Consider the following 24709-nt stretch of genomic DNA (forward strand, 5'->3'; position numbering starts at 1 on the left):
ACACATTATAGCACTCTAATAAACTGCCCATCTCAAATGACCTAAAGTGGTATTAACATAAAAACAAACAGAAAGTCCCTTTAGAAAAGAAAATTAAATGATTTATTCAGTAGCTAACTACGTTTTCCCCAAAAGACAATATAGTAGTAGAAAAAGGAAGAACCACAACAACAAAGCAAAAGGATACATATTTGTTGCTTTGAGGTTAAGAATAAGAGCACTAAAGTCTGCTTTTGCCGCTTATAAGTTGCTTTGCCTTAGGCCAATAACATACCATGTCTCTCAGTTGCTCCATCTATAAAATGGGGATAGTATTATCTAGCTCCTGGAACTGTCATAAAGATTTCATGAGATAATAAATATAAAGCAAAAAGCATCATATTTAGTGCTCTACCTTAGAAAAGGCTTAGCTCCTTTAATAAACTCATGTGTGGGGTGAAATAAGGAGATTTATGAAAGCAGATGGAGCTTAAAACACCCAGAGTTTAGCTAAATGAGTCTTTCACGTGTAATTAGGGCCACTAAAAATGTAAGATACTAAAGTAAGAAGCATAGATAGAAAAGAAAATCAAAACTCTTCATGTTGGGACTTCCTTGGCAGTCCAGTGGTTAGGACTCTGCACTTCCACTGCAGGGGGCTCAGGTTCGATCCCTGGTCGGGGAACTAAGATCCCGTATGCCTCACAGCACGGCCAAAACAACAACAACACAACAAAAAACTCTTCATGTTAAAAACAACAAATAGCCTAATTAAACATAGCGAATTGAACTCACATACTTACCTTTGTTTCTTCACTAAACTCCACCAAAATGATAGTAAAACAGGAGAAGCATACACCCACATGGACACCTTCATACTGTTTTCATAGTGGCTGTACCAATTTGCATTCCCACCAACACTGCATGAGGGTTCCTTTTTCCCCACATCTTTGCCAACACTTGTTATTTGTTGTCTTTTTGATGCCATTCTGACAGGTGTGAGGTGATATCTCATTGTGGTTTTAATTTGCATTTCCTTGATGATCAGCAGTGTTGAGCATCTTTTCATGTGTCTGTTCACCATTTGTATGTCTTCTTTGGTAAAATATCTATTCAGGTCCTCTGACCATTTTTTAATCAGGTTGTTTGGGTTTTTTTTTTTACCTTGAGCTGTGGGAATTATTTGTATATTTTGGATATTAACCCCTTATCGGATGCATCATTTGCAGATATCTTCTCCTATTCTGTAGGTAGCCTTTTCATTTTGTTCAGTTTTCTTCACTGTGCAAAAAGCTTTTTAGTTTGACGTCATCCCATTTGTTTGTTTTTACTGTTATTTCCCTTGCCTGAGGAGACATATCCAAAAAATTTGCTAAGATCGATGATATCATAGAGCTTACTGCCTATGTTTTCTTCTAAAAGTTTTATGGTTTCATGTCTTACATTTAAGTCCCTAAGCCATTTTGAGGTGTTTTTTTGTTTTTGTTTTTTTTTTTTTTTGTATGTGGTGTAAGAAAGTAGTCCAGTTTGGTTCTTCTGCATGTAGCCATCCAGTTTTCGCAACACAATTTATCGAAGAGGCTGTGTTTCCCCGTAGTATATTCTTGCCTCCATTGTCATAGCTTAATCGACCATACAAGTGTGGGTTCGTGTCTGGGCTCTCTATTCTGTTTCATTGATCTTTGTGTCTGTTTTTGTGCCAGTACCATACTGTACTGATTACTGAAGCTTTGTAGTATAATTTGAGATCAGGGAGTCCCCAGAAGTTTTCTTAAAATCTGGGAGCAGGCCCTTCTCCTACCGTTTCTTCATCCACGCTAGCTAGAAAATAGACACGCTAGATGGAACCAGAGGGCATTTTGTTACCATTGTTAGAAATCATTTATTGGGAATGACAAAGAAGCAGCCAAGAGGGAGGCTAAGTTCCTGATGTTCCAAATTAGCCTTGACAACCCACATTTATGTGAGAGAGAAATAAGCTTCTATCTTCTTTAGGTCATCATTATTTTTGGTTTCTGTCACTTGTAGTCAAATCTCATCTCAGGTAATCCAACCTAATACACAAGCTTAGGAAGGTTTTCTTTGCAAGTTATTAAGTTCTAAAAAATGTATATAATATGGATATATATAACATGGTTTTTATTTATTGTGTTATTTAAATCCTATAAATACATCTGATATTTTTGGTCTTCTTGATGTACAAATTCTGAAAGTTAATTAAAGATTGATACTATGATGGTGGCTTTATCAATGTCATATATTTTTGGAAGATTTTGCTATATGTAAACATCTTCTATAATGTTTGATGCATAACAATTAGTGTATATTTTGGTAGACTACTATATGAAATTTAAAAAAAAATTCTTTGTCCCATTTTAAACTTTGGATCTTGATTTTACTCTTTCTGATAATATTACATTTGATTTCCTTTAAAAATTTTTCTTCTATGCCTTTCCCCATTCCTGTATTTTCCTTCTTCCTTTGTCACTTTGCTTAGGTATTGCAGGATTAACCTCAAAGTGTCAGAAGACTAACTCTTTCAAAGGGTGCTAGGCCTGCTGGGAAATGGCTCTTAAATTCACCCATTTTCATGGAAAGCACTCAGAAACATTGTGGGATTATTTTGTCTCTGCTGAGTGGGAAGGCACAGAGTTTGAATTTCTAGAACAGTAAGGATAGGAGGGAATAGGCAGAGGTGGGGAAAAGAAGGAGATGAAAATCCTGTGAGAATGACAAGATAAGATCTGCCAGAATCCTTACGCAATGCAGCTACTCATACCCACAAATGTATGTCCCAGGGAAATTACTGGAGACTAAATAGCCCATACCACCATCAGGCAGCTTTCTGTGTCATCTCCTGCCTTGTCTAAACAAATCCATAAATTTCCACATCCTTTTCTATAAAGAAATATTACATCCTCTAATGACATGGGCATTTTTCCAACAATTACATTATCATTTTGTTGCTAAAGTTACCAGATATATTTCTCACAGAGAACATGAAGCTAGTTTTTTTTTAAACCAAACATCAAGATATTGGTCTGTATTTTACTAATTTTGTTTATATAAAAATGGTACATGCTTATTTTAAGGAATGTCTAGCATGAAGAAGACTAGTAGAGGAAAGGCAGTTAAAAAAACAAAGTTAACATTTATTGAGACCTCTTTATATGTCAACATTATTTTAAGTACTTTGTGGATATTAACTCATTTAATCCTCACAATGGCTTGATGAAGTAGGACTATTACTGTACCCATTTTACAGATGCAGAAACTTAAAATTTATTAACTTGCTCAAAATTACAGTTATTGAGAGGCAGAGCTGCTGTCTCAATCCCCCAACCCCCAAACCCCTGGCTCCTTAGTTTCTCTTATACTTCTCAGCAAAAAGTTAACAAAACTATCATCACCTCAAACTCCACCATCCACATAACTATCACTATCAGGTGAACATCATTTCACGGATCTTTCTCTACATATATACGGGTGGAATGATAAGTAGAAATACTTTTATGAAATAGGGTTATACCATGCATGTTATGAAGGAATGAATGAAAGATTACAAATAGACAAAAACTAAGAGCGTATCTTGCACCAAGCATTGTGATTCATCTAATTTTGTGATTAAAACTTTAAAATAAATAAAAATTTTTAAATGAGGTTGATATCCTAATACATTTTTAAACTAGTAAAGGCTTAACACTTTATATACCCTGCTTGGCTTTCCACCTCCCAATTTTTTGTGGATTACATTATTAGATTAGATTCAGATGTTATCGTAATACCCCCACTATTTCCAATTAGCCCCATAACTGAATGCTTCACAGTTTATTGTAAATTCTTTTATCATGGCGTCTCCACTGCTGAGGTCTCTGTATTGATTCATCAGTTAGTTGTCTGCTTTCATTTATAAGTAGGTCTTTCAAGAACAGCTCAAGGGTTTACCATCTTTTGAGTTCATGCATGTTTGAGAATATATGCATTTTGCCTTTATATTTGAATGAGATCTTCTTTGTTATAAATGTTAGAGTCATTTTCTTTCATTCAAAACCTTGTAGACATTTCCTCTGTCTGTTGAATGTTGCTCTCCAGAAATCTAAAAATAGCTTGATTTTGCTTTTTTCATTCTTTTTTTTTGGGGGGGGGCGGTGCCTAGGAGCATGATTTGCTTTTTCTAATAAAAAATGATTTATCTGAAGAAATCTGTCTTTATTTTTGAAATTTTACAACTTACCTAGAATATATCTGTTAGTACTCAGAAACAAAATTTCCTGAAATAAGATGTGCTCTTTTAACTTGCTGATTATTCTTTTATAATTTTCATTCCAAGGAAACTTTCTTGTTCCATGTGTTCATGCCCTATTTCTAGTTTGTGGTCCTTTTGGATTTTTCCTAATTATGATGATCTTTCTTTTTCATTGGCATTTGACTCACTGTACTTTTCCTCTATGTCAGCAATTTGATTTTCAACTGTCTTTTCTGTTCCTTTCTAATTTACTTAACAAACTTTTAATGACCTCCTTTTGATCCTCAACTTGTTTCTTAGACCTATAATCTCTTTTTAAAATCTCATTTAATTGTTTTATTTCATATTTGAGGCTTACCTTAATGAATTCATGAGCTTAATAAGTTGTTCCCTAGTATGAAGCACTTGAGGGAAATTTGTTCTTTAGGATATAGTTTCTTCTAGGTTGGATTTTTTTTTTCCTGTAGTATGACCCCATAGTTACCATGCCACTTTTTAAATTTTATCTTGCTCATTCTTGGACAGCTCTAATGAGATCCTCTATATCCTGTGATAAAGTGTAAATTACTTCTCATTCATCCAACAAGACTTTATTGAACACCTATGTGCCAGGCATGTATCAATGAACAAAACAGAAAAAAAAATCCCATTTATATTCTGGTGAATGGGAGAAGGGGTCATTGATTAAGAAGAGAATGATAATAAATAATAAACATAGTAAATATATTACATGTTAAGGTGATAAGTAATATGGAGAAAAAAAATAGAACAAAGTAAGGAGAATTGAGAGTACCAAGGTAGAGACAGGTACAAATTGCAACTTTAAATAGGCAGTAAGTGTAGGTGTTCTGGTTGTCTATCATTGTGTAACAAACTACCCCAAAACTTTAGTGGTTTCAAGTAACAACCATTTTATATTATATGATTTTGTGGGTCAGGAATTTGGGCAGGGCTTCTGTTCTACCTGATGTCAACTGAAGTCACTCAGTGGTTTTCAACTGGTGGCAAGTTTGGGCTGGATGATCCAGTATGACTTCACTGGTCGAAGAGGGTTCAAGATGTCTTCACACACATGCCTGGACTTGGCAGAGATGCTGGAAGCCTAGTTTCAGCTGGGACTCTCACTCCTCATGTAGTCTCAGGATGTCTCCAGGTGGTTTCTACAGAAGGGTAGTCAGACTTCTTACAAGAAAACTCAGGATTCTAAGAGTCCAAGGTGGAAGTTGTTAGTCCCAAACATAAGCCTTCCATGCTCTACTGGTCTAAGCCATCACAAACCATTCTTATTAATTCAAGAGGATGGGAAATAAACTCTCCCCTCAACAGGAGTGTCAAAAAATTTGCAGCCATCCCTTATTCTTCTGGTAGGTTTCACTGGGTATTGACATTTAACCAAAGATTTGAAGGAGATGAAAAAGTTGGCCAGGGCAATATTTAAGAGATTTGCAGAGAAAGGAAACAACAGTGCAAAATCTTCTAGTTGGGAGTTTGTCGGGCATGCCAGTGTGGTGGAGAAAGAGTGAGCAAGGCAACAGTATTAAATAAAATTAGAGAAATAATGCTGGCAGATCCTGTAAGGTCTTGTAGCCACTTAAAGGCTTTGGCTTTTACTATGAGTGAATGGTGTGTCACTGAGTGATGAGCAGAGACATGACATGATATGACTCATCTTTTGAAAAGGATCAGTCTAGCTGCCATGTTAAGGATAGACTGTGGCTGGATGCTGCTGGCAACAGGGTCACCATTTAGGAGTCTGTTGCATTAATTCAAATAAGAGGTAATGATGGTCTAGACAATTGTAGTAGAAGTAGAAGTAGGGAGGAGTTGTTGGATTCTGGATTTAATTTAAAGGTTGATGCAATAGCATTTTTAATAGCTTAGATGTGTCACGTGTATGAACAAGACGAAAGTAAAGAATGACTCCAAAGATTTTAGCCTGAGCAGCTAGGAGGATAGATTTGTCATCATCTAAGTAAAGAAGATTCTAAATAGAGTAGGTTTAAGAAAAAAAATCAAGAATTCTGTTTTGGGTATGTTAAGTTTGGGATGAATACTAGATATCCTAGTAGAGATAGCAAGCAGAAACAAGTAGTAGAGGAGACTGGGATTTGGCAGACATCTTGATTGATGATACAAACTGGGGACACGGTCCATGTTTGTAAAGGCATCGAACGGATGAGATTGCTGAGAGGCTCTGATACACTCTAGCATTAAGAGAGTGGGAAGAAAATGGAGTGCTAGACAGAAACCTGAAAGAAGTACTGAATGAGGAAAGAGGAAGACAAAGAGTACAATGAAATGGAGGCCAGGTGAAGATGTTTCAATGAAGAAAGTGCTTCTTCAAATTCTGTCACATGCTACTAATAGGGCAAATAAGATGAGGATTGGCAATTGGAGATTGGAATTAACAACACACAAGTTGGGAATTCCCCGGCAGTTCAGTGGTTAGGACTTGGCACTTTCACTGCTGAGGCCCCGGGTTCCATCCCTGGTTGGGGAATGAAGATCCTGCAAGCCATGAAGCAAGAGAGAGGGAGAGGGAGAGGGAGAGGGAGAAGGAAGGAAGGAAGGAAGGAAGGAAGGAAGGAAGGAAGGAAAGAAGGAAGGAAGGAAGAAAACACAAGTCACTGTGATTCAATGTTTTTATAGAACCCTGAAACTAATACAATATTATAAATCACCTATAATTTTAAAAAAAAGAACACACAAGTCATCGGTGATCTTGACAAGAGAAGAACTGGAGACAGAGAATACAGACAACGCTTTCAAGGAGTTTTCCTGAGAATGATCTAGTACAGTGGAAAAAATTATAAGGTAAAGAGAAAGCGGGAAGAATTGATGGAACATTGTTCTTGAGCTACACAAGAGAGGACAGAATCTGTTACCGAATGCAAGTGTGTGTGCCCGACGCACAGTGAGGCGAAACAATACCAAAATGTCAGAGTTTGGAGCAGAGAAAGGTTTATTGCAGGGCCATGCAAGGAGAACGGGTGGCTCATGCCTTAACCCCCCTACGTCCTCCCACTCCCCAAAAGCTTTCAACAAAGACCTTTTAAAGGAGAAGTGATGGAGGGGCGTGGTTAGTTGCTGCAAACTTCTCGGTGTCGGATCCGGATCCTTTGTTCTTGAGGTCAGGTCACAGTCAGGTCACGATGTTCCTGTAAACCTCCACCAAAACAAATGTTATTTTCAGTTCTGACAAGAAAGGGCAAGGTCCCAAGGCTTAACTTTAGCCCTCTGAGGTCCAGGCCCTGGCTAAGAGGAGGGGGTCCCTGCACAGGACGGTTACCCTGAGAGCATTCGTCCCGCACCCAGTCTGGGTCTTCCTGCTGGTGCCCAGGCCCAGCTAAGCAGGCAGATCTCAGCTGGAGGTGCCCTCAGGGCCAGGTCCCCAGACCATGCCCAGCCGTCATCACTGAGGGAGCCAGGTGCCCAGGAGCCAGCCGGCCCTCAGGCCACCCAAACAGGGGCTGGGGTCCCGAGGTCTGCGACCCATGGAGACAGCCGCCGGCATTAGGCCGCAGAGGTGGGAATAGGGGAGAGGTTCACTGCTGCTTCAAGGCCTAAGCCCAGCCAGTGGGCGGCCGTGGCGAGGGCTCTGGAGCTCTGCAGGACACACCCCCAGCCTGTCCCTGGGGCTCCCAGCTCAGCCACCGGCCCGAGGCCGCAGGGCCTGGGGGGCCCCGGAGAGAAGGCCACGATCCGCCTCTCACTGCACTCTCTGTTGTGAGGACCACTGCGAGTAACCACCGTGTGCGCTAACAGCTAACCCACCCCACCTGTTAAAAGTCTAGTGCAAAATGAAGGGACTGGCTTTAGACGGGAGGTGTAGCAACGCTGGGAAGCCAGAATCTATGGGAGCAGACTCAGGTTTATTATGGATTTGAGATCAATGTTTGTGCATGAGTAATCAATGGTCCAAAAAGTGGGCTCTGAGGGTATGTGAATCATATGACCTCACTATCATCTGAAGTTGTGTAGTAGCTTCACCATAACCTTGATGCAGGGGACACGGGTTCGTGCCCCGGTCCGGGAAGATCCCACATGCCGCGGAGTGGCTGGGCCCGTGAGCCACGGCCGCTGAGCCTGCGTGTCTGGAGCCTGTGCTCCGCAACGGGGGAGGCCAGAACAGTGAGAGGCCCGCGTACCGCAAAAAAAAAAAAAAATTCACTGAGCAAATCTGTGTGTCTACCATGTACAGTCACAGTGACAGACACCACTGAACAAACAAATGATTTTTGCCTCCAGAGTTTGTACTCTATAGAGCTGTGCTGTCCAAGATGTTAACCACGAGCCACAAGTGGCCACTTGAAATGTAGCAAATTTGAATTGAGATGTGCTGTATGTGAAAAACATAGGCTTAGTACAGTATGGAAAAAATATGATCTCGCTAACATTTTTATATTCACTACATGCCCACATGATAATATTTTGGATATACTGAATTAAGTAAAATGTATTATTAAAATTAATTGCAAGTGCTTTTTACCGCTTTTAATGTGGCTACTAGAAAATTTAAAATTAAATGTGTCTGCATTATATTACTGTCAGATAGCACTGTTCTAATAGATTAAAAACCTCTTTTAACCAGTTAAATGGCCCACTTAAAATATTTTAAATGCTAAAGAACAGTAGGTAAAGCACAGGTAAAACTGAGGGTCAAATTTTGTTAATTTCTACAAATAAATTTTTTAGAGCTATTCAAATGTATTTTAAGACGATTCAAAATGTATTTTTAAAAAAGAATGGAAAGGTAAAAGAACCCTGAAGTAACAATATTCAGACATGCCAGTCTCACAGAAATGTAATTATTGTTATTTTATTATTATGTATTTCTTACATTACATATTATATTATTACTTACAAAAACTTCCCATTTAATTTTTTAAAATTTTAATAATCTGATATTTACTTTGATTTTTAAGGTACACTACAGTTTATTCACGATTTAATGCACCTTAAATGACAACTAGAAAAATGGTAAAAGTAGTTAACAACTATTTCCCCTAACAAGTTAAAACTCATTACTTATGCTTTCATACTTCAGAAGTCCATACGCTAATCTCTACTTAAGTACACTACTGTGACATAATATGCAGCTAAAGAACGAGGTAGATCTAATGTATCAACAAGGAAAGATATCATAATATACTGTGTGAAATAAGGCAAGTTGTAGAAGCCCTTGTAGAACCAAGCCCGTGTGTGGGTACACTGTGTGTACATGTGCACAGCAAGACAGGGAGGATACACACCAGATGCTCTTAGGGGTGGATTGTTAGGAGTCTTACTTTTTACTTCATATACTTTTAATTCTTCAGTATTGTTTGAATGTTTTTCAGTGAGGGCATTTTGTAACTTATAAATGATTAAAAATATGATAAAGGTTGCTAATAACTATTAATACATTTCTCAACATAAATTTAGAACTTTTAAACTCTCTTGGAAGTAGTCATCACCTCAATAATCTTTTAAAACCTTCAAGCTATCACTGTAACCAGAAAACCATTGTATAAATAATAAAATATGTAAAACTGAGAACTGTTGGATCATAATATTACCGAGACCCATTAAAGCACAATTACACCCTGGCACAGAAAAGGTACTCTTCTCTAGATGTGAAATTTGATCCTCTGGGTAGTTTTAAGAAATACTTGGGGACTTCTTTGGTAGCGCAGTGGTTAAGAATCCGCCTGCCAATGCAGGGGACACGGGTTCGATCCCTGGTCCAGGAAGATCCCACATGCTGCGGAGCAACTAAGCCCGTGCACCACAACTACTGAGCCTGTGCTCTAGAGCCTGCGAGCCGCAACTACTGGGCCTGCATGCCACGACTACTGAAGCCCGTGCGCCCTAGAGCCCGTGTTCCGCAACAAGAGAAGCCACTGCAATGAGAAGCCTGCACACCGCAACAAAGAGTAGCCCCCGCTCGCCACAACTAGAGAAAGCCCGTGTGCAGCAGTGAAGACCTAGCGCAGCCAAAAGAAAATAATAATAATAAAAAGAAATACTTGGGCCAGTAAAATCATCCAGGTCTGTTGCCTACCCAATAGCTATCTTCTAAGCCCCTACCCTTCTACCCCACAGACTTCTAAAAGAACCCTGATGTTATTTCCTTTCCTGTGAGTATACATTCTTCAAGGGAGGCTATATTTAAGTTTGGGGCAAATCATGGTCTGAGCCAACCACTGAAGTTTTATTCTCTTTGCAAAGTAATTGTTTTGGACACAGATATTGCTATGGCTATGAGAGCAAGTGAATGGAGACAGGTGGCACCTTCCTCTTATAAAAAGATATATTTTTGCATCTGGTTGTCACCTGAGACGCAGAATGTTGGCTGTCACTTGGGGGCCGTGGGGGGAGACACAGCTCACATGGTAAGAACAGTACTGTAAAGACAAAAGGTACCTAGGTTTCTGATGACGTTGTCCAGTTGCCGAATTAGTCAGTCCAGGAACTGCCCTTTTAGTTATCAAGCTTCCCAAGCCTAAAGATTCCAAAATTGCTTCTGACTGCTAGAATAATTCAGACACATCACTTGAAGAAATTAGGTATTTATTGAGTAGATGTTTATTTAGTAAGAACAACACAAAGTTTCTCAAGAAAAAGATGATTTGAATCCCCCCAAAACAGAACAGAGCAACTTTCCATTATTCTCAGGTTACATCCCAATCTATAATCTTATACTGACCCTCCCTTTAATAAATGTCAAGATACACAAAATACTTGGAGGAAGATATCCAAATTATCCTAAAACCGTCATATTTTCAGGTAAAAATCAATTTAAGAGTAGTAATCTCTGTGTAACACAGTACACCACAGCTGCCTTCCTGCAGCTTTAGAATCATTACTACTCAAAATATTAACATATTTATGCAAAATGCTTGTGAAAAATGGAAGCACCTTCCAGTTTCTGACTTCAGGAACAAGTACAAACCACCATCTCCTTCATAAATCTTCTGTTACAACATCCATCAAAAGCCACTGGCCCAGCTCTCAGATACTGACAACAATGGATGTGATGCAATGGATGACACAGTTTACAGCTACGCTACAAGCCCTGAATTATTTTTGCATAACATTCCAATATTCCCTGAAGAGATTTTATACACAGGTTGAAAACAGCTATTTTCCATCATAGTCAAAGTCAACTTACATTTTAAATGAAAGGTACACTGTTGCTTTTCTTCAGTTTTTACAAGGAGTTGCTATGATGATGTGTTTGAATATGCTCACAAATTCAAACTGTATATGCAAACTACACATCATCAGAGGCTCCACATCAGGTCTTCAGTTTGGCATTAAAATGTCTGACCACAGACCCTCCAAATAACATTCACAGCATTAGAAGTGACAGAAATTTTCCTTTCTTTTTCTCTCCGTATCTTTTCAAAGGTTCTCTTTTGTTTGAAAACTGGGTTCATAGAAAATTCTTAAGAAACAATCCCATCAGACATTTGGAATTAATTGGTAGAGATGACGTGACAATAGATATTTTCCATTTAGAAGTTTGACATCAACTTGTAATCAGTTTTAAATTGCCTAGTCCAATATGCTATTCCATGTTCTCGTAATTCTGTAATTGCTAGATATTTGGATTAACATCATATTCATTTTTAGTTAAAAAAAATTCTTGCATCACCTTTCACACCTGCCTTAAGTTTATATAATTTAGTTTTAAAAATCTAGTTTCATGTTCAATGAATTAAGAAACGACGAACACCAGGACAGTTTAGCCAGACTTTAACAGGCAAAAAAGGGTTGCTTTGGCAATGTATAAAAGGATAACTGTTGCAGTACTAATCATTATTTAATCTACTTTTATTAAATATTAAAATTCAATAAGGCAATTGTTTAAGATGCTTGAAATTACATTTAATAAAATGATAACTGGCCCCACACCTGACATACTGCTTCCCTAATTCTTCTCTATTTTACTCTAAGGAATGAAAAGTTATTTAAAAAAAAAAAAAAAAATCAGTGGTCTCCCTAAATCACTCCTGATTAACACTAAGGTGTTTATTACTTACAATATAAACTTCTGAAAAAGACACTGAATACTTTCTTTTTAGGTTTTTCCATTTAATGTACTCCTGCTGCCTCCTGTTCTCTTTAATCCATTCCTAACACTTCAACTGGAAGTATGCCTATTGAGGAATCAGGAGATGTGATGTACCGTTTAAGCTGCCGTTCATTCAAGGCAGGGCAGTGGTTCCCAAATCTAGCTTCTTATCAGTATCATCTGGGAAAACCACTGTGATAGATTCCTGGGCCGCCTTCAGATCTGATATGGCCATCCCCTCCTCCTGTGTTATCTATGTGGTCAGTCCTGCATAATCCAGCATCTGGGAAGACTAAAAGAATGTTAAAAAGGAAGATATTTGTCATCGTGTTTCGACAGGTCTTAGCTCACAAACTTGGATCCAATTAACAAAAAAATACAAAAACAAATACCATGTTGAATCACAGCACTAAATGATCAGTGAGTAGAGTGACTGGGAAAAGCCTTTAGGACCAACAAATCAAACCAAGGTATCCTGGCTGCCCCTTCCACGAAAGCCAGCACAATTCCTGAGCCCAGAGGGCCTCGTGAACTGAAACAGAGGAAGGCAAGCAGACAGTGGTACAGGCTGGGGTGCTGCAACTCAAAAAGCGACTGTCCCCACACCTCCGCTCTCTACCTCTACTTCTCGATTTCCCCACTCTCACCCCTTCTCTTCTTGCACTCTGCCTTTGGCCATTCTCACTCTTCTTCCTTCTCTCTCCTCACTTTTCTCACTTCCTCTCTTTTCCTTCTTCCTTTGATCATTCCTTTACATCATTCTTTCCTTTGCTTTCTCTTCCTTAAAAATTCTTCCTTACATAATCTAAGCAAATTCACCCCAGAGATAAAAAACATTCAGCCTAAAACAGAAAGATCTGTTCAGGAGACAACAGAGCAACACAGAACTTCAACAGTAATGCTGGTGTGGCATGATACAAGCCATGCAGCAAATCCATTCTCTCTTCTGGGTCTCAACTTCATGACTTCTGAGTCTTATGAGGTGGGAAGGGCATATTGATTGTTCACAAACTTATGGCACAGAGAAGGTTAAATGATATGCCTCGGGTCCCTAACCAAGAAGAGAATCCAGATCTAGTTCACAGTCTGGTTTTCCTTCCATTACACCAATAACATCTGACTGAAGGCAAGATGAGAGAGCAGTGAGTAAGCAGTAGTATTGTTTCAGGCTCTGAAGTGTCCAAAGGTAAGTGGGTTACCGTATACATTATGAACTACTCTTCATAGGGAAAAAAAAAGTATGTATTTTCTTAAAATGTAAATCACAATATATATTTTCTAAAGGTTTTCCAAGTTCCTCTAAGGTGGCTACTTCATATAAACGAGGGCTGGCTACATTATAAAGTCATTCCGCTTTGGTAATACTGCAGCCCAGAGATAGTTCTGAGGTCAGAATTGTTCTAACACATAGACTCAAAGGATATAGAATGTAATTCGTACAAACTGCATAGATACACCATCTTATGGAAAGAAATATAAAACGTTCTCTAAGCTGTTCTAGAATTTAACCTCATTAATGCTGAGAACTGCACTTCTTGAGACTTCTCAAGGAAAACGTTACCTTATCTAAAGATAAACTCAGAAAACTCATTTTAATATTGTTAAGGACTTTTTGTGATACCCTAACTTTCAGGTAAACACAGTCCCTAAGTGGAGAGTTTTCGCCATAAACCAATTTATGGTAAAACGCTCAATTAGGTCAGGTCTGAATAAACCACATGAAGAACCTTCCAACTGATCCACAATGTAGAGTGTGTAACCGTGTAAATAGGTACAACAGGCGTGAGACCACAGCACACAGTCCAGTTAAACTATGACCACACTCTACCCAGTCCCAATCATACTAGAGCCTATGGGGCTAAGAGTCTCTGTTCACTAAGGAAATTAAATCTAAGCAACTTCCTAATATAAATTTGTATCGTGTCAATAGCCCCAAGTACTTCCGCTAATGTTTCAGAATCACATTTATAATCCACCAACTGTGCCGAGAATTGTGGTCCTAACTTCAACCTTCAAGTTGGCAAAATGATTTCCAGGGGTTCCCAGACTGACACCAAAATCATCTGAGGTGCTTATTAAAAATAGAATCATAATGTGACTTATTTTTGCACTCTGATTCTAACATTGTAGTCAGTAAGGGAAATCTGCCTAAGAACTGGATATTAACCGAAGCCAAAGGAGATATGATGTCACTGTAGTTACCGAAGTGTTCACAGAGGTGAAATAACATGATGCCTGGCATTTTCTTTAAGATACTTCAGCAAAGGAAAAAGGGACAGATGACACAAATGTGGTAAGATACTGACGTGTCTGATCTGGATGAGGGGTCCCACTGTACTATTCTCTCTACTTCTGTGTAATGTGCAGACCCATCTAGACATGGGGGACCAGAGTCACCAAAGGTGAGGAATCCATTCTCAGCAAGGTCCCCACAAGAGTCTAATGTAGCCAGGCCGCCAATGGTCTCACCTGGGGACCATTAAAAATGATCCTATACCCTCCAAACTTCAAAATTCTAGGGACCTCATTTTTTATTTAGCAAATCAACTTCAACAAGTTCACAAGTTCTCACAGTCACCACGGTGCTCTGCCAGGGACACACAGACTGTGCTCTCTGAACGCTTCTGTCCAAGAGTGCTGGGCTGGCCATCAGCTTCTAATCTGCCTTTCTTAACACCTTCCTCTCCCAATTTGTCCCTGACTGAACTGCAAAGACCGAGGACCGTCTTCCACGTCTCCACAGAGGGCACTGTGTCTTCATAAACCCAATCACCACTATTTTCACAAAGGTGATAGTCTTCCTTCATGATTTTCTCTTCTCTATTTAAGCGTTAAAATGTCAAAAGGAGAAAAAGAAGTTAACCATACAGTACTTGGTAAAATGAGACGTGTGCCCCAGCACAGTACATGCTAAGTGCTCAGAATCTACAGCTATAGAAGACAGGTCAAAAACACTAAGAGAAGTAATATTTTCTTATTGCCAAGATAAAAAAAAAATAACTGTCTTAAGTGATATTCAAAGAAGGAGGACATGCACATCAAACCAAATCAAAACTAGTTTTTCTATAATCAGATGTGACAATCTTCTGAAGCCAATCATCCATGAAAGTTGTCTAACTTAAAGTCAGGCTCTATACGTATATTTGCTTCTTCAAAAATATCTTGCAAAGCCATTTTGAGGTAGAAGGAAAAAGGTTTAAGTGGACCACTTTTTTTCTGCTCCACTGTAACTATAATGACTGCTCACAGGAAGTACATAGCTTATGCATTTTGGTCCATCACATTTTCCACCATCATATAAGTATACTCGTTAGGTTCTCATTTTATTATCAGTATATTTATTGTGTCCAGAATGCCCAGTAAAGCTGAAAATTTTCATTTAAAGTGATAAAAAATTTCCTAAAATACCTAATAATCTTAGATATGACTTTTGGCAAGACAGTTAAGCACATACAAATGAAAATTCTACGTTTCACAAATACACACAGAGACTAATAATCAAAACTTTCAGTTTTCCCTCTCAATTTTAAATGTGCAGTTTACTTATAAACTAAAAATAATTTTAAGCATGATTGTCACAAAAATATTTTAAAACAGAGATGAAATGTATAAAGGCACACACAGATTGTCGATAGTGACATCAGTTACATCCCATTTCTTTAGAAACAGAACATTTTCTGCTCCTGTAAACAACTTTCTTTTCTCACACGTTTAAAGTGAGGTTAGTGCTGACATAAAATTATTGCTATACTCACAGTTTGAGTGTTTCCACTGTGTATGAGGTACATTTTTCTCCAACCATACATCCCTACTGCTCTTACCCACTTGAGAGTAAGAGTCAAACAAAGTCTGTAGGCTATAACCATTCAATAATATCTTCATCAATACTAGAATGATAGCAAATAGCATTACAAAACATCAGAAATCAAAAATATCTTCTTGTTGGGGTCCAAGACTTCAACTTATTCTTCATTACATGAAAATACTGCTCATTAAACTTCTTCGGGAAAAAAATTATTCTGAAGATGAATAATTCTTTCCTGAACACTTCATCTAAGACTATTCCTTCACACACATCCTCTGATATTTTGTTGTTTTAATTCATTTGATTTAGCGGTCATCAAGAATCACCTTTCCTTTGGTGGTCTATCATAACGATCTTGTATGCTTTTCGTCAGCTGTTTGATAAATATTTTGTAAATTTTTCCACAGTATGTATGCACTGTCTTTTGTAGTTCCAGTTCTAAAGGCTTTAATAAAGAATGGATGTTGTCATCTTCAAAAGAACACTAGAGAAAGAAAATAAGACAAAGATATATATAAAAATTTCACTCTATTCCCAACAACTTCTTCTTCAATCAACTTGACATTGACAACCTCCATTTAAAGTCTCACAGAAAGTATGTGCCGAACAAATAATTTCAATGAGTTTAACAGACTACGATCTCACAGGAGGAGGGAGAGAGTACGGGTAACTCACTGGGGGTACTGGGGAGAGCCCTTCAGAGAGGAGCGTGGAGGCAGGGCACTCCAGGCCAAGGCAAGAACATGGTCAAGGGCAGAGAAGACCAGAGATACTGACAGGTGTGAGGTGACAACCAAAAGCTCGAGGTGTCTGAGAGAGACTAATAAGAGCCAAGAATCACTCTGATAACACTGGTGAGGCTGGACTGGGAAGGAGTGAGACGGAGGCACACAGTGGGAGGAATGCAAAATGACAGCACAGGTCAGTGCTTCCCACAGAACTCTAACTGCACAAAGGGATCCCAAGGATAAAGATGTTTGAGAACTGCTAAATACCAAACACTCTCGGGGGGATTCGCAGTGGCACATGAAAAACTATAAAAACAGAAAATACATCTGTTGGGTATTGTTTGGCCCACTAATTCCAAAATATACTTTTTACCCTTTTCACCATAAAATATATTAATAGCCCAAGGAATATATTTTGGAAAACACTGTTGTAATAGTTAAGTGCAAATAACCTGTGAGCTTAGTATATTCAACCAGGTACATTTTTTCATTTAGTATTTGCAACTACAGTCAGAAAGACTGATGGGGCTTGAAAACAGAACATTTTACGGGAAAAGTTTGAAGTCAGTGAAAAATGAAAAATCCTGAAGGAAATTCAGAACCTGAAATCTAGGAGGGCTGCATATGACCTGAGGTTCACTACGCTGCCACTGAGGAAGAGGAAATAAAAGCACCATTTGAATCACAATTAGTGAGTCTGTAGGAAGCCACAGCCCATCTAGGGAGAACAGGCTGAACGTAGATGCTAATTTAGAACATGGACGTGTAGAGCTGCAAAGAGATCCTAAACCTGGGTGCCTCTAGTGCAAGAAAACTATGAGCATTAACTGCATGAAACCTTCACTCTTGGGGTGGTTTTTCAAACCTAATCCCATATACTGAAGATAAATATCTTGAAGTATTTTTGAAAACCAAAAAAAACCCCAAAAAAACAAAAAGAGGAGAGGCTTAACTGGGAAGAACGTAACGAAAATAACAACAGCTAGCACACAGGGATCTAGGAGAGACTGCTGAAAGCTGGACTGGTTAAAAGAGGGCCCTTCCTACATGCCAGGCATTGTTCTAAGAGCTTTATACGTATTAATGCCCTTAAGCCTCATACCAACTTCATGTAACAGGACATCACTATTTACAAAGCAACTTAAGGCAGGGGGAGAATCCTCCCAGTTACAACGCTAGTTAGGTGGCTAAGCCAGGAGTCCACCTCAGCTGTGAAAAGAAATCGATAGCTAGTGGGAAGCAGCCGCATAGCACAGGGAGATCAGCTCCGTGCTTTGTGACCACCTAAAGGGGTGGGATAGGGAGGGTAGGAGGGAGGGAGATGCAAGAGGGAAGAGATATGGGGATATATGCATATGTAGAGCTGATTCACTTTGTTATAAAGCAGAAAGTAACACACCACTGTAAAGCAATTATACTCCAATAAAGATGTTAAAAAAAAAAAAAAAAGTCAACAGCTTTACAACCACACAGCACCGCTTATCCAAAACAGCAAACGCAACTGTGCCAAGTCAGTTTCAAAAACTCTGTTAAAAGATGCAGCTCTGTTAACAGTGGTAAACTGTGCTGTGCTGTATACAGACACGTCTACATTTGTCTGGGGTTATGCTGAAGAAGGTCAGGTTTACCTTACCTTCTTCAAGGTTTAACACCTGTATTAAGTGATACTGTCAAGTAACATTTCACTGTGTATAAACAACATACTTGGACAACTGTGGCTGAGAGGCGAGTAATAATGGGAAGAGCAAACTGTGGTCTTTTTCTTACTCTACAATGACAAAAAATGAAAACATAACAAAGGTGTTTAAAAGTAAACTCCCAGGAATACTAGAGATTCAGTTCATCCATTTTCATGTGATTTAAATCCCAGTTTGTGGTTAAATTTCTTTTTTCTTCACTGGGAAACTCTTTTGATGAGTATTTTCCCAAAATAAAAATAGTGCCTCATGAATTAGAGCTCTTTTAGTCCAACATATAACACAAGTAATTTGCCCTTTACGGGAGAAGGTGATAAATCACCCAGATGTCCACCTGTAGTACACAGCCGGAAGTCACGCCCTCCACCAGCCACAGACTCTGCAGTGGCCAGGAGTTGTGCAGCATGCAACGCACATCCAGACGTTCCCTTTCCCAGAGGCCACATGGGCCCTTACCTGACTGTGCGCCTCTTCCCATACTGAGTGCTACGTTTGACTGGTCTGCACCATTCCTGCCTGCCTGGTACTCAGCCTTCCAGCTCAGTCCAAAGTCAGCTCCTCTGAGAAGCTCTCCTGACACAGTTAATCACTCCCTCCCTCTTCACTGGCACCGCACCCAGCACACAAACTTTTAGGAAGGTCATGTTTTATATCTAAGACTGTCAGTTGTAAGGCAGTGAATAAATAGTGAGGCTATGATGACCACAAGTAGATAATTAAAGGCATTTTCGAAAAACAGAACATGTTTTAAAAGTATGGCAGAATGGCAGGCAGTTCAATCTGACAAATGCTGAGTGCCAACTATGTACAAGAAGGTGGTGCAGGAGGGAAATGGTCGAGAATCCCTTGCATCTCTGCAAATCTACTGCATCTTATGCAAATAGAAGAAGGGTGTGAAGTAAATCATAGGTAACACAGAAACACCAAGAAATCTAATAATTCAAATGAAATACAAGAAGCAGAAAATATTTTACAGAGTAATAAAATATTTTGTTCCCATTGCAAATCTGCAATTTTTAATCTTAGTATTTTTATTCACTCAGCAACTAATATTTAACAACTATGTGTGGGCTGTAAAAACTGATTTGCTGGCAGACAGAGCCATGCATTTACATTTTAAAAATGGTTCACGTCCTTATTGTTCACAGCATTCGATGGCTATGACTAAGCTTCTGTCTGACACTTGCATAAATGCCCTTGTCTAAACTGCAATTCTTTTAAATTACACTTCTCACTGAATTATAGATAAGGCAAGATAAAAACACTAACCAAGAGCACCAAAAAAGACTGATTAACTTCATTAAGTTGAAAAATGGGTAATATGGCTATTAATATGGACCCAAAACAAACATTAATCTTTAATTACTTCAGTATTTGAAATAGTTTTTAAAATAAGATTTATTTTTTAAAAACCAAGTGTAATTCATCAGCTTAAAACCAATACTCAATTTTTTTAAAGTATACATTTATAGAAGATCAGAAAAGATCAAATAAAACCAGTAAGATTTAATTCCTTAATAATTTTTTTTAAATGATCAAAGGCAACAAAGAAATCACATTTTTATAGGAGTGCATTTCTTTTCTATCCTGCAAAGTCTCAGAACCCCAAATGTACCTTTTGTCATTTTTATCACCTCTTGACAACCCATGATAAAGCATTATTAAAATACGATATTGATTTCTGAAGGCATACAAGGTCGGCTACATGAAAATGAACATCACTAAATTTTATAATTCTTCAGTGAGTGTAGCTGTATCATGATAAACTGATTATTCAGAAACCTTCTCTCTCAGGTTTATAGGACAAGAAACTTAGCAAAAACACTAAAACTGTAGCCTACAATGCTGTCAGCACTTTGCCTACCACCAGGTTTGAGAAACTCAGATTTCCAGGAGAAACCTTCAGCTCCTTGTCACTGCAGACCGTCACCTTACACAGCACATCATCACCGCATCTAGCCCAGCCCTGCTGCTGCCTCCCTTCACCCATCACCCCAAACAGCTCAACGCCTGACCTCCTCGCGGACCTTCCACAACCCCTGAGGCTTTTTCTCAGGCAATTTTGGCCCAGCCTGCTCACCTGGCAAACTCTTACTCATTCTTCAGGGCTCACTTCAAATGCCTCATCAACGAAGCCTTCCCTGGCTCTTCGGGGCAAAACTTGCACTCTTTCACAGTCCTAGTACAATCTGTGTCTCAGTAGATTACATACAATTCAGTATCTTTATCCCCATTCCTATTACTGAGGCTGTACTAGCAAACAATGAGAGCAGTCACGAGCAGATACTGAGCATCTAGCAAACAGGGGCATCAGCTCTTCTCCTGACCCCCACGCTTACACCAAACCACTCCTGTTATTTTACTTATGTTTTTGTCTTCACGTCCACATAAGATTAGACACAGTCTAGCAGAGCAGTGAACACACCCACGTGAGAGATGAGTGCTCACATACACTTCTCCCCAGGTATCAGTGAATTAGCTGCATGGATAGCACTTGATATAATGCTCCTTAAGCAAAATCATAAATCCAGTCCTTATTTGGATTTGCCCCAAGTCTTGGTCCCCAACATATTCAGAAACCTGGTTCATGCATCATCTCCCCCTATCAATCCACCTTAATTAAACAAGAGCACCGTAAGAACAAGGAAAAAAAAAGAGAGAAGAACAGATATCTGGGGTGGTGGGGCCAGTATAATTTTTTCCCAAAATCAATATAAAGTAAACGCTTAAAAGAGAAAACCCCATTTACAAAGGCAACAAAGAAGATAAAATACTTAAGGATAAACTTAAGATATGTTCAAAATCCACAGTATGAAGAAAACTATTAAACATTCCTGAAAGACACAAATGAAAGACAGACCTTGTTCTTAAGATGTCTCAACAGCATTAAAATGTCAGCAGTCACTAAGTTAATATGTGAAGATGATACACGCCCAACAAAAAAACAAGTTTTTTATGTAATTAAATGAGTTGATATTTGTGGAAAAATAAAAATACAGTAGGTAGGAAAACACTGAAAGGACAGGCTACGAAGAGGAAGTAACCCTATCAGATATTAAAATACAGCACAAAGGCTTTATAATTAAAATAGTGTGCAAGAGTACACAAATGGACAGACCAATGGAGCAAAACAGAAAATCCAGAAATTACAAATGGAACTTTAGTATATAATAAAGTCAGTATCTCAAATCTTTTAGACTTTTAAATAAATGGTGTTGGGACAAGACAGCTATTTGGGAAAAGATCAAATTAGATCTATTCCTCTCTCAAAAGAGTAAATTCCAAATTGAGCAGAAGGCTAAATGTAATAAATGAAAAAGTATATAGGTGAATTTTTCTATAATCTGAGTATAGGTAAGGAAAGACTTTCTAATTACTACTTTTTTAAAAAAAGGTTTTAAATTTGATTACATAAAATTTTTAAAAAACAACTTTGAATGGTAAAAAATTCCATAAATAGTCAAATTGGGGAAAAAATTTACATGAGATGTCACAGAAAAAGAACTAACATCTTTAATACACAAGGAACTTGCAACAAATGGTGGGGAGGTGGGGAGTAGAGACCGAAACTCCCTCATGGTGATGACTGTACAACTCTGTAAACATGCTAAAAACCACTGAATTATTTATACTATGGGTGAACTGTGTGGTATATAAAATATGTTATCAATAAAAAAGATGTAAAAACAGCTGTTAAATATATAGAAAGATGTTCATCTCAATCATAAGAGAAAGGCAAATTAAAATTAAACTAAGATTCCATTTCTCACTCGTTAGAATGGCAAAAATTTTTCAAGCTTGATAATACACTCTGTTAGGGAGGCTGTGAGTAACAGGCCTCGTCATGAACTGTTGGCGGGAATGCAAATAATCCCCATGTAGGGAAAACAGGCGGTATCTTCAATTAAAATTATCCCATGTCCAGGAATTTACCCTGGAGAAACATCTCCCAACAATACATATATATGTATGGCAAAGTTATGCACTGCTACGTTATTTATTATTCAAAACGCTGGAAAAGACCAAAATGTTCAAACATAAGAGATTAATTGAATAAACTCTGGTACATGCACAAAATGGAATATCATACAGCTGTTTAAAGAAAAGAAGCATGAAGAAAATATTTATAAATGCCCAAATTTCCAGAATACTGTAAAAAAGGCAAAGCGCAAATAAAGATGAACAGTATGCTACTTCTCATGTAAGAAAAGGGGAATTACAAAACATACACGTATCTACTTACCAGTACAGGAAGGACAAACCGGAAAATGAAATTGGTGATGGGGTGGGGGGCCTGGGGTGGAAGGATGGGGAAGGAGTGCTACTTCTGAGTAAACCGTTATATAGTTTCGACTTTTTGAAGTATATTAATATTTCTCATATCAAACTAAAGTTAAATCAACAAAGATGAGGGGAAAAAACTTAAAACTGAAAGCATACAGAAACACATGAACCCAACTGTATTTCCAATGAATGAATAACCACACTGAAAGAAGGAGAAAAGAACTGACGCAAGTAACTTCTGTACATAGTACTGAGTACACACCCTCATCTGGGGCAGGGGAGGGGCGGGGGGAGGACTAGAAACAAATCCTTTATAGTAGGCTGGTTTTTCAAGAACAGAGGAGCAGAGATAGCAGTATGAATGCAGCATTTTTGAAATTAGTTTAAGTGTACTGTAGAACTAAGCAAAAGAGGAAATATTTTATGCTCGGAGCCAGGATTCTAATTGTGGAAGAAATGAGATAAAACAGAAACAAAGTAGGAGAAGGCAAGGAAGGGGCCTAAGGGAATGGAACTGGAGGCACTGGTGTGAGCACATGACTGTGTGTGTTTGTATATCTGTATTTCCCAGCTCTGCTGCTGAAAGGGCTTAGAAGGGAAGACACCCTTGTAGCAATAAGTATCAGAGTTCCTTTGACAGCTGATTTCAGGGTGAGGGCAGGGAATGTATAACAAGACGAGCCTGGGGTATTTTGTTTGTACAGAGAATGCGGAGGTACTCAAAATAATGATGGGAATATGTCAAATGAGCACAAGAGGTAGCCAAAAGGGCTCCCAATCGCCAAATCTGGCACAACTTCAGCATCAATATAAATAAAATTGAATGCTGCATTATAAATCATGGAAAAAATACATATCAGTGAGTTCACACTGATAATGTATAGATCAATAAGTGGGAAAAGGGGAGTGCTCTTCCTTACAGCAGAACGCCAAGTGCCAGAGCTAGATGTGGAAGGAGTGCTGGGTTTATAACTCTTGAACTAGGGTAAAGGATATGCAAATTCTCTGTAAGCTTGCGAGTATGTCCACAAAAACATTTTTTTAAAAAAAGCTTACATTTCTCAGTGCTTCATAAATAGCTCTAAACGCTGGTTGCTTATCATCATGGTAAACACCTCTGTTCCCATGAAGAATAAAGATTCCTTCTTCTTCGGCTTCTTGGCAATTGCTTCCATATATGCAATGATCTGGTCGATAATTCCATTGACACGGAAAAACAAAAAGGCTTTCTAGGCAGAGACAAAACAAAAAAGCAAACATACCCTAATTCCACAGAATTAATACTTTGCAAAATTTTAGTTTAAATTTAGTTTACTCTGTCTTAAAAAAAAAGAGTGATAGCCATTAGTATAAGCCAAAATCAAATAAATGCATTTCTCCAGTTCTGACTAAATATTAACTATGATTTTTTTTACAAATGCAAAGAATAAATTTAAATGATTACCTGGATTATGAAAAAATATGATATTCAACAGATCTTGATCACCCCATGTGATGTTCAGTTTGTATTTTTTAAGCAATGGCATAAGTATATCTCCCCATCGTAGTCGCACAGAGGTCATATCATTCTGTTGGTAAATACATTAATGAGATTCTCAGGCTTCCAGGTGTAAAACGGCAGCATAATGACAGTTCCCCATTCTTCCCTTAGCAATTGTTACAGATCAAGGGGAGAAGTGTAAACTTTCTTTTTTTTTTTTTTTTTTTTTTTTGTGGTATGCGGGCCTCTCACTGCCGTGTCCTCTCCCGCCGCGGAGCACAGGCTCCGGACGCGCAGGCCCAGTGGCCATGACTCACGGGTCCAGCCACTCCGCAGCATGCGGGATCCCCCCGGAACCGGGGCACGAACCCGCGCCCCCTGCATCGGCAGGCAGACTCCCAACCACTGCGCCACCAGGGAAGCCCAGAAGT

General features: G+C 38.6%; 1 protein-coding gene across 2 annotated transcripts in view; it reads right to left on the minus strand.

Annotated features, from left to right (window-relative positions):
- Positions 1–10760: 10760 nt before the first annotated feature.
- Positions 10761–24709, minus strand: part of GXYLT1 (glucoside xylosyltransferase 1) — a 52608-nt gene continuing 38659 nt past the window's right edge. For both annotated transcript variants that reach the window (XM_004274450.3, XM_004274451.4), the window contains 3 exons: positions 24243–24366; positions 23855–24027; positions 10761–16573 (listed from right to left, as the gene is read on the minus strand). In XM_004274450.3, the coding sequence (XP_004274498.1) occupies positions 16412–16573; positions 23855–24027; positions 24243–24366 (459 nt within the window). In that variant the 3' untranslated portion in view covers positions 10761–16411. The remainder of the gene's footprint in view (positions 16574–23854; positions 24028–24242; positions 24367–24709) is intronic.

The sequence above is a fragment of the Orcinus orca genome, chromosome 11 (genome assembly GCF_937001465.1).
Source record: "Orcinus orca chromosome 11, mOrcOrc1.1, whole genome shotgun sequence".
Taxonomy (NCBI): domain Eukaryota; kingdom Metazoa; phylum Chordata; class Mammalia; order Artiodactyla; family Delphinidae; genus Orcinus; species Orcinus orca.